Source organism: Oncorhynchus gorbuscha, linkage group LG01 (genome assembly GCF_021184085.1).
Source record: "Oncorhynchus gorbuscha isolate QuinsamMale2020 ecotype Even-year linkage group LG01, OgorEven_v1.0, whole genome shotgun sequence".
Taxonomy (NCBI): domain Eukaryota; kingdom Metazoa; phylum Chordata; class Actinopteri; order Salmoniformes; family Salmonidae; genus Oncorhynchus; species Oncorhynchus gorbuscha.
Window position 1 is genome coordinate 118,863,041 of NC_060173.1, and position 18,350 is coordinate 118,881,390.

General features: G+C 46.2%; 1 protein-coding gene across 1 annotated transcript in view; it reads right to left on the minus strand.

Moving 5' to 3' along the window:
- Positions 1 to 9,913: 9,913 nt before the first annotated feature.
- Positions 9,914 to 18,350, minus strand: part of bmpr2b (bone morphogenetic protein receptor, type II b (serine/threonine kinase)) — a 150,971-nt gene continuing 142,534 nt past the window's right edge. The window contains exon 13 of the mRNA XM_046294789.1: positions 9,914 to 10,340. Coding sequence (XP_046150745.1) covers positions 10,090 to 10,340 — 251 coding nt within the window. The 3' untranslated portion in view covers positions 9,914 to 10,089. The remainder of the gene's footprint in view (positions 10,341 to 18,350) is intronic.

Sequence of the window (18,350 nt, forward strand, 5' to 3'; positions counted from 1 at the left end):
AAGAGAAGAGAAGCCTGACACATCAAGAGAAGAGAAGCCTGACACGTCAAGAGAACAGAACCCTGACACGTCAAGAGAAGAGAACCCTGACACATCAAGAGAACCCTGACACGTCAAGAGAAGAGAACCCTGACACATCAAGAGAAGAGAACCCTGACAGGTCAAGAGAAGAGACCCCTGACACATCAAGAGAAGAGAACCCTGACCCATCAAGAGAACCCTGACACATCAAGAGAAGAGAACCCTGACCCATCAAGAGAACCCTGACACATCAAGAGAACCCTGACACATCAAGAGAACCCTGACACATCAAGAGAAGAGAACCCTGACCCATCAAGAGAACCCTGACACATCAAGAGAAGAGAACCCTGACACATCAAGAGAAGAGAACCCTGACCCATCAAGAGAACCCTGACCCATCAAGAGAACCCTGACACATCAAGAGAACCCTGACACGTCAAGAGAAGAGAACCCTGACACATCAAGAGAACCCTGACCCATCAAGAGAAGAGAACACTGACCCATCAAGAGAAGAGAACCCTGACACGTCAAGAGAACCCTGACAGGTCAAGAGAAGAGAACCCTGACACGTCAAGAGAAGAGAACCCTGACACGTCAAGAGAAGAGAACCCTGACACATCAAGAGAAGAGAACCCTGACACATCAAGAGAAGAGAACCCTGACAGGTCAAGAGAAGAGAACACTGACACATCAAGAGAACCCTGACACATCAAGAGAAGAGAACACTGACACATCAAGAGAAGAGAACCCTGACACATCAAAAGAGAACCCTGACCCATCAAGAGAAGAGAACACTGACACATCAAGAGAAGAGAACCCTGACACATCAAAAGAGAACCCTGACCCATCAAGAGAAGAGAACCCTGACCCATCAAGAGAAGAGAACCCTGACACATCAAGAGAAGAGAACCCTGACCCATCAAGAGAAGAGAACCCTGACACATCAAGAGAAGAGAACCCTGACACATCAAGAGAAGAGAACACTGACACATCAAGAGAAGAGAACCCTGACCCATCAAGAGAACCCTGACCCATCAAGAGAACCCTGACACATCAAGAGAACCCTGACACGTCAAGAGAAGAGAACCCTGACACATCAAGAGAACCCTGACCCATCAAGAGAAGAGAACACTGACCCATCAAGAGAAGAGAACCCTGACACGTCAAGAGAACCCTGACAGGTCAAGAGAAGAGAACCCTGACACGTCAAGAGAAGAGAACCCTGACACGTCAAGAGAAGAGAACCCTGACACATCAAGAGAAGAGAACCCTGACACATCAAGAGAAGAGAACCCTGACAGGTCAAGAGAAGAGAACACTGACACATCAAGAGAACCCTGACACATCAAGAGAAGAGAACACTGACACATCAAGAGAAGAGAACCCTGACACATCAAAAGAGAACCCTGACCCATCAAGAGAAGAGAACACTGACACATCAAGAGAAGAGAACCCTGACACATCAAAAGAGAACCCTGACCCATCAAGAGAAGAGAACCCTGACCCATCAAGAGAAGAGAACCCTGACACATCAAGAGAAGAGAACCCTGACCCATCAAGAGAAGAGAACCCTGACACATCAAGAGAAGAGAACCCTGACACATCAAGAGAAGAGAACACTGACACATCAAGAGAAGAGAACCCTGACACATCAAGAGAACCCTGACACATCAAGAGAAGAGAACCCTGACACGTCAAAAGAAGAGAACCCTGACACATCAAGAGAAGAGAACCCTGACACGTCAAGAGAAGAGAACCCTGACGCATCAAAAAGTGGAGAATGTTTACCTTAACCTTTGTATAGAACATTTAGAGAACTCTCTCCTCTCCAAACCAAAAACAGATGTAACAATATGTAGATTGACAAACTTTCCAAAAAGTTAACAGTTTATTGTAGGGTAGTTTACATGTTATAAGTTCCAGGTATGTGGGTGGGTTCCATGTAGGTTTACGTAGCTATAAATTAGTAGTAATTTACAGTTCTGTTCATAGCACAACTGAAATGGAATGTGGGATAGAATGATGTTACCCAACCCACTAGTCAGCTAACATGTCCAATTGGTCTATTAACCATCCTCCAGGAGTCTAGACAAGACTAGAGCATGGCGAATATAGAGTAGAGGACTGACTGTCTGTTAACCAACCTCCAGGAGTCTAGACAAGACTAGAGCATGGTGAATATAGAGTAGAGGACTGACTGTCTGTTAACCCTCCTCCAGTAGTCTAGACTAGAGCATGGTGAATATAGAGTAGAGGACTGTCTGTCTGTTAACCCTCCTCCAGTAGTCTAGACTAGAGCATGGTGAATATAGAGTAGAGGACTGACTGTCTGTTAACCCTCCTCCAGTAGTCTAGACTAGAGCATGGTGAATATAGAGTAGAGGACTGACTGTCTGTTAACCCTCCTCCAGTAGTCTAGACTAGAGCATGGTGAATATAGAGTAGAGGACTGACTGTCTGTTAACCCTCCTCCAGGAGTCTAGACTAGACTAGAGCATGGTGAATATAGAGTAGAGGACTGACTGTCTGTTAACCCTCCTCCAGTAGTCTAGACTAGAGCATGGTGAATATAGAGTAGAGGACTGACTGTCTGTTAACCCTCCTCCAGGAGTCTAGACTAGAGCATGGTGAATATAGAGTAGAGGACTGTCTGTCTGTTAACCCTCCTCCAGTAGTCTAGACTAGAGCATGGTGAATATAGAGTAGAGGACTGTCTGTTAACCCTCCTCCAGTAGTCTAGACTAGAGCATGGTGAATATAGAGTAGAGGACTGTCTGTCTGTTAACCCTCCTCCAGGAGTCTAGACTAGAGCATGGTGAATATAGAGTAGAGGACTGACTGTCTGTTAACCCTCCTCCAGTAGTCTAGACTAGAGCATGGTGAATATAGAGTAGAGGACTGACTGTCTGTTAACCCTCCTCCAGTAGTCTAGACTAGAGCATGGTGAATATAGAGTAGAGGACTGTCTGTCCGTTAACCCTCCTCCAGTAGTCTAGACTGGAGCATGGTGAATATAGAGTAGAGGACTGACTGTCTGTTAACCCTCCTCCAGTAGTCTAGACTAGAGCATGGTGAATATAGAGTAGAGGACTGACTGTTAACCCTCCTCCAGTAGTCTAGACTAGAGCATGGTGAATATAGAGTAGAGGACTGACTGTCTGTTAACCCTCCTCCAGTAGTCTAGACTAGAGCATGGTGAATATAGAGTAGAGGACTGACTGTCTGTTAACCCTCCTCCAGGAGTCTAGACTAGAGCATGGTGAATATAGAGTAGAGGACTGACTGTCTGTTAACCCTCCTCCAGTAGTCTAGACTAGAGCATGGTGAATATAGAGTAGAGGACTGACTGTTAACCCTCCTCCAGTAGTCTAGACTAGAGCATGGTGAATATAGAGTAGAGGACTGACTGTCTGTTAACCCTCCTCCAGTAGTCTAGACTAGAGCATGGTGAATATAGAGTAGAGGACTGACTGTCTGTTAACCCTCCTCCAGGAGTCTAGACTAGAGCATGGTGAATATAGAGTAGAGGACTGACTGTTACCCCTCCTCCAGGAGTCTAGACTAGAGCATGGTGAATATAGAGTAGAGGACTGACTGTCTGTTAACCATCCTCCAGGAGTCTAGACTAGACTAAAGCATGGTGAATATAGAGTAGAGGACTGTCTGTCTGTTAACCCTCCTCCAGTAGTCTAGACTAGAGCATGGTGAATATAGAGTAGAGGACTGACTGTCTGTTAACCCTCCTCCAGTAGTCTATATTAGAGCATAGTGAATATAGAGTAGAGGACTGTCTGTCTGTTAACCCTCCTCCAGTAGTCTAGACTATATTAGAGCATGGTGAATATAGAGTAGAGGACTGTCTGTTAACCCTCCTCCAGGAGTCTAGACTAGAGCATGGTGAATATAGAGTAGAGGACTGACTGTCTGTTAACCCTCCTCCAGTAGTCTAGACTAGAGCATGGTGAATATAGAGTAGAGGACTGACTGTCTGTTAACCCTCCTCCAGTAGTCTAGACTAGAGCATGGTGAATATAGAGTAGAGGACTGACTGTTAACCCTCCTCCAGTAGTCTAGACTAGAGCATGGTGAATATAGAGTAGAGGACTGACTGTCTGTTAACCCTCCTCCAGGAGTCTAGACTAGAGCATGGTGAATATAGAGTAGAGGACTGTCTGTTAACCCTCCTCCAGTAGTCTAGACTAGAGCATGGTGAATATAGAGTAGAGGACTGACTGTCTGTTAACCCTCCTCCAGTAGTCTAGACTAGAGCATGGTGAATATAGAGTAGAGGACTGACTGTCTGTTAACCCTCCTCCAGTAGTCTAGACTAGAGCATGGTGAATATAGAGTAGAGGACTGACTGTTAACCCTCCTCCAGTAGTCTAGACTAGAGCATGGTGAATATAGAGTAGAGGACTGACTGTCTGTTAACCCTCCTCCAGTAGTCTAGACTAGAGCATGGTGAATATAGAGTAGAGGACTGACTGTTAACCCTCCTCCAGTAGTCTAGACTAGAGCATGGTGAATATAGAGTAGAGGACTGACTGTTAACCCTCCTCCAGTAGTCTAGACTAGAGCATGGTGAATATAGAGTAGAGGACTGTCTGTTAACCCTCCTCCAGTAGTCTAGACTAGAGCATGGTGAATATAGAGTAGAGGACTGACTGTCTGTTAACCCTCCTCCAGTAGTCTAGACTAGACTAGAGCATGGTGAATATAGAGTAGAGGACTGACTGTCTGTTAACCCTCCTCCAGTAGTCTAGACTAGACTAGAGCATGGTGAATATAGAGTAGAGGACTGACTGTCTGTTAACCCTCCTCCAGTAGTCTAGACTAGAGCATGGTGAATATAGAGTAGAGGACTGACTGTCTGTTAACCCTCCTCCAGTAGTCTAGACTAGACTAGAGCATGGTGAATATAGAGTAGAGGACTGACTGTCTGTTAACCCTCCTCCAGTAGTCTAGACTAGAGCATGGTGAATATAGAGTAGAGGACTGACTGTCTGTTAACCCTCCTCCAGTAGTCTAGACTAGACTAGAGCATGGTGAATATAGAGTAGAGGACTGACTGTTACCCCTCCTCCAGTAGTCTAGACTAGAGCATGGTGAATATAGAGTAGAGGACTGACTGTCTGTTAACCCTCCTCCAGTAGTCTAGACTAGAGCATGGTGAATATAGAGTAGAGGACTGACTGTTAACCCTCCTCCAGTAGTCTAGACTAGAGCATGGTGAATATAGAGTAGAGGACTGTCTGTTAACCCTCCTCCAGTAGTCTAGACTAGAGCATGGTGAATATAGAGTAGAGGACTGACTGTCTGTTAACCCTCCTCCAGTAGTCTAGACTAGACTAGAGCATGGTGAATATAGAGTAGAGGACTGACTGTCTGTTAACCCTCCTCCAGTAGTCTAGACTAGACTAGAGCATGGTGAATATAGAGTAGAGGACTGACTGTCTGTTAACCCTCCTCCAGTAGTCTAGACTAGAGCATGGTGAATATAGAGTAGAGGACTGACTGTCTGTTAACCCTCCTCCAGTAGTCTAGACTAGACTAGAGCATGGTGAATATAGAGTAGAGGACTGACTGTTACCCCTCCTCCAGTAGTCTAGACTAGAGCATGGTGAATATAGAGTAGAGGACTGACTGTCTGTTAACCCTCCTCCAGTAGTCTAGACTAGAGCATGGTGAATATAGAGTAGAGGACTGACTGTCTGTTAACCCTCCTCCAGTAGTCTAGACTAGAGCATGGTGAATATAGAGTAGAGGACTGACTGTCTGTTAACCCTCCTCCAGTAGTCTAGACTAGAGCATGGTGAATATAGAGTAGAGGACTGACTGTCTGTTAACCCTCCTCCAGTAGTCTAGACTAGATTAGAGCATGGTGAATATAGAGTAGAGGACTGACTGTCTGTTAACCATCCACCAGTAGTCTAGACTAGATTAGAGCATGGTGAATATAGAGTAGAGGACTGACTGTCTGTTAACCCTCCTCCAGTAGTCTAGAGTAGAGCATGGTGAATATAGAGTAGAGGACTGACTGTCTGTTAACCCTCCTCCAGTAGTCTAGACTAGAGCATGGTGAATATAGAGTAGAGGACTGTCTGTCTGTTAACCCTCCTCCAGTAGTCTAGACTAGAGCATGGTGAATATAGAGTAGAGGACTGACTGTCTGTTAACCCTCCTCCAGTAGTCTAGACTGGAGCATGGTGAATATAGAGTAGAGGACTGTCTGTCTGTTAACCCTCCTCCAGTAGTCTAGACTAGAGCATGGTGAATATAGAGTAGAGGACTGACTGTCTGTTAACCCTCCTCCAGTAGTCTAGACTGGAGCATGGTGAATATAGAGTAGAGGACTGACTGTCTGTTAACCCTCCTCCAGGAGTCTAGACTAGAGCATGGTGAATAGAGTAGAGAACTGTCTATGTACAGCATAGCTACGCACATTGACATAAGAAAAAACCTAAACATCCCATGCCAGTCACGAATGTTTAATACAATTATATTTGAACTTACTCTGCCGATTGTCCATAGGGTTGGTCCTTCAGCTGGTTGAAATTTAAGACAAAATATCCACACTTATCAAATCAATCCAATGTTAATAGTCACATAGTTCTGTAGACGACAGGTGTAGACTAACAGTGAAAGGCTGACTGACAGGTCCTTTTCCAACAATGCAGTTTATTATTAAACAGACTTCAAAATGCACATCTCTGTGTGTGGCAAAATCCTTTTCTTTTTGCTCATGACCCAGAGGCACGTGAAGTACCGCCAGGCGACGCGTACTGTCCCAAGTCTTGCCGGTGTTTACATGGTTCTGTGCATGCGTCAGGTGACAAGCGTTACCAGCTCTCTATAAAAAGTCTGTTAAATACTACTCCTGTGGATATTTCAACCAGCTGATGAAGGACAAACCGGACAGACAACTGGTAACGGAAGTTCAAATGTCATTTTATTCAACATTCTGGCTCGTGAGGAAACGAGCAGTGCTTTGATTCAGACTGTATACCAATAATTGGTCTGGTTTATTAAGCTAGGCAGGGGACTGACTGGGTAGAGAGAACAGTGAAAGGTTTAGAATAATGACGTGTCTTCTGAAGAGGAGTTCAACGGTCAGTCGGAGTAGACTGACGTTAAACTGTCGCTAATTTCTTTTTGTAACAGAACAAAATCCCATGTCCTTATAGACAGCTGCAGATACCTCATGTCCTTGTAGACAGCTGCAGATACCTCATGTCCTTGTAGACAGCTGCAGATACCTCATGTCCTTGTAGACAGCTGCAGATACCTCATGTCCTTGTAGACAGCTGCAGATACCTCATGTCCTTGTAGACAGCTGCAGATACCTCATGTCCTTGTAGACAGCTGCAGATACCTCATGTCCTTGTAGACAGCTGCAGATACCTCATGTCCTTGTAGACAGCTGCAGATACCTCATGTCCTTGTAGACAGCTGCAGATACCTCATGTCCTTGTAGACAGCTGCAGATACCTCATGTCCTTGTAGACAGCTGCAGATACCTCGTGTCCTTGTAGACAGCTGCAGATACCTCGTGTCCTTGTAGACAGCTGCAGATACCTCATGTCCTTGTAGACAGCTGCAGATACCTCGTGTCCTTGTAGACAGCTGCAGATACCTCATGTCCAGGTAGAGAGCTGCAGATACCTCATGTCCTTGTAGACAGCTGCAGATACCTCATGTCCTTGTAGACAGCTGCAGATACCTCGTGTCCTTGTAGACAGCTGCAGATACCTCATGTCCAGGTAGAGAGCTGCAGATACCTCGTGTCCAGGTAGAGAGCTGCAGATACCTCATGTCCTTATCACGTCCATAACGACAGCTGTCTCATTCAGAGACATGTGACAGAGAGCAGGACAGCTACTACTAATGATAATAATAAGTGCAGTTTACAATGTCATAATAACAACAGAGGTAACCGCTGCAAAGAATACAACACAATTAAAAATGGTTTAAACTTCAACGCTAAAGCCTATCGGACATTTAAATATGTGATGGAAAAACGTAGGATATACAGATTGATGTAAAAACAAATACTTAAACATTATTGAATGTACTAAAGCATAAACGGGGGCTCCCGAGTGACGCAGTGGTTTAAGGCACTGCATCTCAGTGCACTACAGTCCCTGGTTCGAATCCAGCCTGTATCATATCCGGCCGTGATCGGGGAGTCCCATAGAGCGGCGCACAATTGGCCCGGCGTCGTCCGGGTTTGGCCCGGCGTCGTCCGGGTTTGGCCCGGCGTCGTCCGGGTTTGGCCCGGCGTCGTCCGGGTTTGGCCCGGTGTTAGGCGGTCAATGTAAATAAGAATTTGTTCTGAAACCGACTTGCCTAGTTAAATAATAAAAATATAACATTACTGAATGTACTATGCATAAACATAACTGGAAACCAATGAGCATCTAACCCAGTCTTAAAGACCCACTGCTCCTGCTTGATCAGTCCGGTCTTTTCTCTTAATGTTTTTTAGACCAGTGGTTACCATGGTCACCAGATGATTGAAATCTTTTTTCTTTTTTTTTTGAAGTGCGAAAACAATAAAACAGCCGTACGTACAATCATACAATGATTTATGTAGAACAGCATTTATAGTGGAAGCAAGTGAAGCCAATGTTGCTGCATAGCTAATATTCTGTTGTTAAAAGTTCTTCAAAGTAAAGAAAAAGTTGAGAAGAAAACAAAATATCATAATTTATAAGTGCTTCTTTCTTGACCAATTGATTCTCTTGCAGTCACAACGTTTCTTCTCCTTCTGACGGAATTGGAACCAGGAAATCAGGAAACCAAGGAAACCGAAGCATGCTGTCATACAGGTAGGCAACGTCTCAAATGACACCCTATTCACAACAGACCCTATCGACTCTGGTCTAAAGTAGTGCACTATATAGGGAGTAGGGCTCTGGTCTAAAGTAGTGCACTACATAGGGAATAGGGCTCAGGTCTAAAGTAGTGTGCTATATAGGGAATAGGGCTCTGGTCAAATGTAGTGCACTATATAGGGAGTAGGGCTCTGGTCTAATGTAGTGCGCTATATAGGGAATAGGGCTCTGGTCTAAAGTAGTGCACTACATAGGGAATAGGGCTCTGGTCTAAAGTAGTGCTCTATATAGGGAGTAGGACTCTGGTCTAAAGTAGTGCACTACATAGGGAATAGGGCTCTGGTCTAAAGTAGTGCTCTATATAGGGAGTAGGGCTCTGGTCTAAAGTAGTGCACTACATAGGGAATAGGGCTCTGGTGTAAAGTAGTGCTCTATATAGGGAGTAGGACTCTGGTCTAAAGTAGTGCACTACATAGGGAATAGGGCTCTGGTCTAAAGTAGTGCTCTATATAGGGAGTAGGACTCTGGTCTAAAGTAGTGCACTACATAGGGAATAGGGCTCTGGTCTAAAGTAGTGCTCTATATAGGGAGTAGGACTCTGGTCTAAAGTAGTGCACTACATAGGGAATAGGGCTCTGGTCTAAAGTAGTGCTCTATATAGGGAGTAGGACTCTGGTCTAAAGTAGTGCACTACATAGGGAATAGGGCTCTGGTCTAAAGTAGTGCTCTATATAGGGAGTAGGGTGTTATTGCAGACGCAGCCGTAGCCTAAGGAGGCCACGCCCTCCTCAATGTGTCCCCAACAATCCAATGTAGCCAGCGTAATGAAAAACGTTGCCAGCTATGGAGGTGTGGGAGGTCAGGGCAACACATTCTGCCTCCCCCAAAACACATTCTGCCCCCCCCCCCCCCCAAAAAACACATTCTGCCCCCCAAAACACATTCTGCCCCCCCCCCCAAAAAACACATTCTGCCCCCCCCCAAAAAAAAAAACACATTCTGCCCCCCAAAAAAAACACATTCCCCCTCCCCCAAAAAAAAAAACACATTCTGCCCCCCCCCCAAAAGAAAACCACATTTGGTGATATCTGATACACCCCAATTTGTTAAAGTCATTGAAGTAGCCGACCACATCAAGGTTAGTAGCCAGCTGGGTGTAGTTGGCAAACAGGCAGCTGGCATTTCTGCAACACACTGCCCACCTGTTATCACACCCTCCTCCAGGGGTCAGGGTTCACAGGCAGGTCATGCCAGGGTCACAGGGGTCAGAGGTCATGGTGGCTGTGGTAGTCCCACCTCCTACCAGGTAGACGGCAGTGGAGGACTTGGAGCGACAGGTTCCGTTGTTGTTAACCTCTCCAACCTGCGTATCCATGGAGACCACCCAGGTGGAGGGGCGCCACCTCTTCAGGGAGTACGGTGTCTTGACACGACGTTTGATCTTCTCACCTGACCCTCCCTGGCCGTCCAGCGACGAACCATCACCTGGGGACACGGGAGACACCACAGACAGGTATTAGAACCTGAGAAACAAACACTGATCAAGATAGTTCAATTGTTTTACATGTTAGTCATTTAGCAGACGCTCTTGTCCAGAGAGACTTACAGTCAGGACATTAATCTACAGATAGATATGTGGTTATCCCACCAAGCTATCATAGTCAGTACATTCATCTCCAGACAGCTAGGTGGACCAGTCATAGTCAGTACATTCATCTTCAGATAGCTAGGTGGACCAGTCATAGTCAGGACATTCATCTCCAGATAGCTAGGTGGACCAGTCATAGTCAGTACATTCATCTTCAGATAGCTAGGTGGACCAGTCATAGTCAGTACCTTCATCTCCAGATAGCTAGGTGGGACAACCACATATCTATCATAGTTAGTACATTCATCTCCAGATAGCTAGGTGGACCAGTCATAGTCAGTACATTCATCTTCAGATAGCTAGGTGGACCAGTCATAGTCAGTACATTCATCTCCAGATAGCTAGGTGGGACAACCACATATCTATCATAGTCAGTACATTCATCTCCAGATAGCTAGGTGGGACAACCACATATCTATTATAGTTAGTACATTCATCTCCAGATAGTGGGACAGTCACCATTCATCTTCAGATCTATCATATAGTCAGTACATTCATCTCCAGATAGCTAGGTGGACCAGTCACAACATTCATCTCCAGATAGCTCCAGTCATTATAGTTAGTACATTCATCTCCAGATAGCTAGGTGGGACAGTACATTCATCTCCAGATAGCTCCAGTCATAGTTAGTACATTCATCTCCAGATAGCTAGGTGGACCAGTCATAGTCAGTACATTCATCTTCAGATAGCTAGGTGGACCAGTCATAGTCAGTACATTCATCTCCAGATAGCTAGGTGGACCAGTCATAGTCAGTACATTCATCTTCAGATAGCTAGGTGGACCAGTCATAGTCAGTACATTCATCTCCAGATAGCTAGGTGGACCAGTCATAGTCAGTACATTCAGTACATTCATCTCCAGATAGCTAGGTGGACCAGTCATAGTCAGTACATTCATCTCCAGATAGCTAGGTGGACCAGTCATAGTCAGTACATTCATCTCCAGATAGCTAGGTGGACCAGTCATATTCAGTACATTCATCTCCAGATAGCTAGGTGGACCAGTCATAGCTAGGTGGACCAGTCATAGTCAGGACATTCACCTTCAGACAGCTAGGTGGACCAGTCATAGTCAGTACATTCACCTCCAGATAGCTAGGTGGACCAGTCATAGTCAGTACATTCACCTTCAGACAGCTAGGTGGACCAGTCATAGTCAGTACATTCACCTTCAGACAGCTAGGTGGACCAGTCATAGTCAGTACATGTTTCCTTAATAAAGAAGCTAATAAACAGGGGGGTTGGGGGGTCCATCATTGGGGTGCCAGGACAGAGAAGAGGTTGTACTGGGCTGAGGGGGGGCTGCTCTTCTGTAGGGGTGGGAGGGCCAAGAGACCTGAGGTGGCAAAATGGAGTGATCGGGTTGGGGTGTAGGGTTGGAGTATAGCCTGAAGGTAGGGAGGGACAGGTCCTCTTGCTGTTCTGTAGATAGGTAGGGAGGGACAGGTCCTCTTGCTGTTCTGTAGATAACCTGAAGGTAGGGAGGGACAGTTGCTGTTCTGTAGATAACCTGAAGGTAGGGAGGGACAGTTGCTGTTCTGTAGATAACCTGAAGGTAGGGAGGGACAGGTCCTCTTGCTGTTCTGTAGATAGGTAGGGAGGGACAGGTCCTCTTGCTGTTCTGTAGATAACCTGAAGGTAGGGAGGGACAGTTGCTGTTCTGTAGATAACCTGAAGGTAGGGAGGGACAGTTGCTGTTCTGTAGATAACCTGAAGGTAGGGAGGGACAGGTCCTCTTGCTGTTCTGTAGATAGGTAGGGAGGGACAGGTCCTCTTGCTGTTCTGTAGATAACCTGAAGGTAGGGAGGGACAGTTGCTGTTCTGTAGATAACCTGAAGGTAGGGAGGGACAGTTGCTGTTCTGTAGATAACCTGAAGGTAGGGAGGGACAGGTCCTCTTGCTGTTCTGTAGATAGGTAGGGAGGGACAGGTCCTCTTGCTGTTCTGTAGATAGGTAGGGAGGGACAGGTCCTCTTGCTGTTCTGTAGATAACCTGAAGGTAGGGAGGGACAGTTGCTGTTCTGTAGATAACCTGAAGGTAGGGAGGGACAGTTGCTGTTCTGTAGATAACCTGAAGGTAGGGAGGGACAGGTCCTCTTGCTGTTCTGTAGATAGGTAGGGAGGGACAGGTCCTCTTGCTGTTCTGTAGATAGGTAGGGAGGGACAGGTCCTCTTGCTGTTCTGTAGATAGGTAGGGAGGGACAGGTCCTCTTGCTGTTCTGTAGATAGGTAGGGAGGGACAGGTCCTCTTGCTGTTCTGTAGATAGGTAGGGAGGGACAGGTCCTCTTGCTGTTCTGTAGATAGGTAGGGAGGGACAGGTCCTCTTGCTGTTCTGTAGATAGGTAGGGAGGGACAGGTCCTCTTGCTGTTCTGTAGATAGGTAGGGAGGGACAGGTCCTCTTGCTGTTCTGTAGATAGGTAGAGAGGGACAGGTCCTCTGTTCTGTAGATAACCTGAAGGTAGGGAGGGACAGGTCCTCTTGCTGTTCTGTAGATAACCTGAAGGTAGGGAGGGACAGGTCCTCTGTTCTGTAGATAACCTGAAGGTAGGGAGGGACAGGTCCTCTGTTCTGTAGATAGCCTGAAGGTAGGGAGGGACAGGTCCTCTTGCTGTTCTGTAGATAACCTGAAGGTAGGGAGGGACAGGTCCTCTGTTCTGTAGATAACCTGAAGGTAGGGAGGGACAGGTCCTCTTGCTGTTCTGTAGATAACCTGAAGGTAGGGAGGGACAGGTCCTCTGTTCTGTAGATAACCTGAAGGTAGGGAGGGACAGGTCCTCTTGCTGTTCTGTAGATAGGTAGAGAGGGACAGGTCCTCTGTTCTGTAGATAGGTAGGGAGGGACAGGTCCTCTTGCTGTTCTGTAGATAGGTAGAGAGGGACAGGTCCTCTTGCTGTTCTGTAGATAGGTAGAGAGGGACAGGTCCTCTGTTCTGTAGATAACCTGAAGGTAGGGAGAGACAGGTCCTCTTGCTGTTCTGTAGATAACCTGAAGGTAGGGAGGGACAGGTCCTCTTGCTGTTCTGTAGATAACCTGAAGGTAGGGAGGGACAAGTCCTCTTGCTGTTCTGTAGATAGGTAGGGAGGGACAGGTCCTCTTGCTGTTCTGTAGATAGGTAGGGAGGGACAGGTCCTCTTGCTGTTCTGTAGATAGGTAGGGAGGGACAGGTCCTCTTGCTGTTCTGTAGATAGGTAGGGAGGGACAGGTCCTCTTGCTGTTCTGTAGATAGGTAGGGAGGGACAGGTCCTCTTGCTGTTCTGTAGATAGGTAGGGAGGGACAGGTCCTCTTGCTGTTCTGTAGATAGGTAGGGAGGGACAGGTCCTCTGTTCTGTAGATAACCTGAAGGTAGGGAGGGACAGTTCCTCTTGCTGTTCTGTAGATAGGTAGGGAGGGACAGTTCCTCTTGCTGTTCTGTAGATAGGTAGGGAGGGACAGGTCCTCTGTTCTGTAGATAGCCTGAAGGTAGGGAGAGACAGGTCCTCTTGCTGTTCTGTAGATAACCTGAAGGTAGGGAGGGACAGGTCCTCTGTTCTGTAGATAACCTGAAGGTAGGGAGGGACAGGTCCTCTTGCTGTTCTGTAGATAACCTGAAGGTAGGGAGGGACAGTTGTTGTTCTGTAGCACCATGGTCTTGTAGTGGATATGAGGGTTCGATATTCCTCTCTTTTCCTTCTATTTCCATCAGAACCATAAGGTGCTCATACCTTTAGTTGGAGAATGCTACCCTCTGGTGGTTGAGGTGTAAAACTTCAAACAGTTGTTGTCAGACACACACACACACACACACACACACACACACACACACACACACACACACACACACACACACACACACACACACACACACACACACACACACACACACACACACACACACACACACAAAACACCACACACAACCACATAACCACATAACCACAAAACCACACAAACACAAAACCACACAAACACAAAACCACACAAACACACATAATGTTACGTTCCCCAGTTCCTGTGTTGTGGTTTGTATATTTGTATGTGTGTGTGTTTCAGGAAAATGGCTTCCTGGATTGCCCCAAGCAGCTGATTGGTTGGCCCCATTGATGATTGGAGCTGACCCGATCTCTTGTCAGAAACAGCTGCCTTCAATTACAGACTCAATATAAGCCAGTGTTCTGTTACTCAGTAAGGATATGATTGCTGAGAGGAGAGAGATGAGAGATGATTGCTGAGAGAAGAGAGGAGAGAGAAGAGAGATGATTGCTGAGAGAAGAGAGGAGAGAGATGAGAGATGATTGCTGAGAGAAGAGAGGAGAGAGATGAGAGATGATTGCTGAGAGAAGAGAGAAGAGAGATGATTGCTGAGAGAAGAGAGGAGAGAGATGAGAGATGATTGCTGAGAGAAGAGAGATGATTGCTGAGAGAAGAGAGAAGAGAGATGATTGCTGAGAGAAGAGAGATGATTACTGAGAGAAGAGAGATGAGAGATGAGGGTGAGAACCAGTGTTGGTTGTTGTTAAGAGAGATTTATAAACAAGATAAATACTTATTTTCCACCATAATTTGCAAATAAATTCATAAAAAATCCTACAATGTGATTTTCTGGATTTTTTTCTCTCATTTTGTCTGTCATAGTTGAAGTGTTCACTCACGACTGCACGGCCAAACACGGCGGTGGAGGACAACCTCTCCCTCAATGTGAGCAAGACAAAGGAGATGATTGTGGACTACCGGAAAAGGTGGGCCGAACAGGCCCCCATTCAAATCAAATCAAATGTATTTATATAGCCCTTCTTACATCAGCTGATGTCACAAAGTGCTGTACAGAAACCCAGCCTAAAACCCCAAACAGCAAGCAATGCAGGTGTAGAAGCACGGTGGCTAGGAAAAACTCCCTCGAAAGGCCAAAACCTAGGAAGAAACCTAGAGAGGAACCAGGCTATGTGGGGTGGCCAGTCCTCTTCTGGCTGTGCCGGGTGAAGATTATAACAGAACATGGCCAAGATGTTCAAATGTTCATAAATGACCAGCATGGTCGAATAATAACAAGGCAGAACAGTTGAAACTGGAGCAGCAGCACAGTCAGGTGGACTGGGGACAGCAAGGAGTCATCATGTCAGGTAGTCCTGGGGCACGGTCCTAGGGCCCAGGCCAGTTGAAACTGGAGCAGCAGCATGGCCAGGTGGACTGGGGACAGCAAGGAGTCATCATGTCAGGTAGTCCTGGGGCACGGCCCTAGGGCTCAGGTCCTCCGAGAGAGAGAAAGAAAGAGAGAATTATAGAGAGAGCATATGTGGGGTGGCCAGTCCTCTTCTGGCTGTGCCGGGTGGAGATTATAAACCTAGAGAGGAACCAGGCTATGTGGGGTGGCCAGTCCTCTTCTGGCTGTGCCGGGTGGAGATTAGAAACCTAGAGAGGAACCAGGCTATGTGGGGTGGGCCAGTCCTCTTCTGGCTGTGCCGGGTGGAGATTAGAAACCTAGAGAGGAACCACGCTATGTGGGGTGGACCAGTCCTCTTCTGGCTGTGCTGGGTGGAGATTAGAAACTGTAGAGGAACCACGCATGGCTGTGGGGATTATAACAGTCCATGGCTGTCTGGCTGTGCATGTCTGTGGAGATTATAACAGAACATGGCTGTAGTGGATTATAACAGAACATGGCTGTAGTGGATTATAACAGAACATGGCTGTAGTGGATTATAACAGAACATGTCTGTAGTGGATTATAACAGAACATGGCTGTAGTGGATTATAACAGAACATGTCTGTAGTGGATTATAACAGAACGTGGCTGTAGTGGATTATAACAGAACATGGCTGTAGTGGATTATAACAGAACATGGCTGTAGTGGATTATAACAGAACATGGCTGTAGTGGATTATAACAGAACATGGCTGTAGTGGATTATACGGGTCTGTAGTGGATTATAACAGAACATGTCTGTAGTGGATTATAACAGAACATGTCTGTAGTGGATTATAACAGAACATGGCTGTAGTGGATTATAACAGAACATGGCTGTAGTGGATTATAACAGAACATGGCTGTAGTGGATTATAACAGAACATGGCTGTAGTGGATTATAACAGAACATGTCTGTAGTGGATTATAACAGAACATGTCTGTAGTGGATTATAACAGAACATGGCTGTAGTGGATTATAACAGAACATGGCTGTAGTGGATTATAACAGAACATGTCTGTAGTGGATTATAACAGAACATGGCTGTAGTGGATTATAACAGAACATGGCTGTAGTGGATTATAACAGAACATGTCTGTAGTGGATTATAACAGAACATGTCTGTAGTGGATTATACGGGTCTGTAGTGGATTATAACAGAACATGTCTGTAGTGGATTATAACAGAACATGTCTGTAGTGGATTATAACAGAACATGGCTGTAGTGGATTATAACAGAACATGGCTGTAGTGGATTATAACAGAACATGGCTGTAGTGGATTATAACAGAACATGTCTGTAAGTCGCTCTGGATAAGAGCGTCTGCTAAATGACTTAAATGTAAATGTCAATGTAGTGGATTATAACAGAACATGTCTGTAGTGGATTATAACAGAACATGTCTGTAGTGGATTATAACAGAACATGTCTGTAGTGGATTATAACAGAACATGTCTGTAGTGGATTATAACAGAACATGTCTGTAGTGGATTATAACAGAACATGGCTGTAGTGGATTATAACAGAACATGTCTGTAGTGGAGCTGGTCGAGAGTGTCCACATCACCAACGAACTATCACGGTCCAAACACACCCAAGACAGTCGTGAAGAGGGCATGACAACACCTTTTCCCTCTCAGAAGACTGAAAAGATTTGGCATTGGTCCCCAGATCCAAAAAGTTCACAGCTGCACCATCGAGAGCATCATCGCCTGGTATGACAACTGCTCGGCATCTGACCATAAGGTGCTACAGAGGGTAGTGCGTACAGCCCAGTACATCACTGGGGCCAAGCTTCCTGCCATCCAGGACCTCTATACCAGGCGGTGTCAGAGGAAAGCCCCAAAAATTGTCAAAGACTCCAGTTACCCAAGTCATAGACTGTTCTCTCTGCTACCGCACAGCAAGCGGTACCGGTGCTCCAAGTCTAGGACCAAAAGGCTCCTTCACAGCTTCTACCCCCAAGTCATAAGACTGCTGTACAATTAATCAAATGGCCACCGGACTATTTACATCGTCACCCCCCCATTTGTTATTACGCTGCTGCTACTTGTTGTTTATTATCCTACCTGCACAAATTACCTCAACTAACCTGTACCCCCACATTGACTAGGTACCGGTACCCCCTGTATATAGCCTCCACATTGACTCTGTACCGGTACTCCCTGTATATAGTCTCCACATTGACTCTGTACCGGTACCCCCTGTATATAGCCCCCACATTGACTAGGTACCGGTACCCCCTGTATATAGCCCCCACATTGACTAGGTACCGGTACCCCCTGTATATAGCCTCCACATTGACTCGATACCGGTACCCCTTGTATATAGCCTCCACATTGACTCTGGTACCCCCTATATATAGTCTCCACATTGACTCGGTACCGGTACTCCCTGTATATAGTCTCCACATTGACTCGGTACCGGAACCCCCTGTATATAGTCTCCACATTGACTCGGTACCGGTACCCCCTGTATATAGTCTCCACATTGACTCGGTACCGGTACCCCCTGTATATAGTCTCCACATTGACTCTGTACCGGTACCCCCTGTATATAGTCTCCACATTGACTCGGTACACCCCCTGTATATAGCCTCCACATTGACTCTGTACCGGTACCCCCTGTATATAGCCTCCACATTGACTAGGTATAGCCTCCACATTGACTCTGTACCGGTACC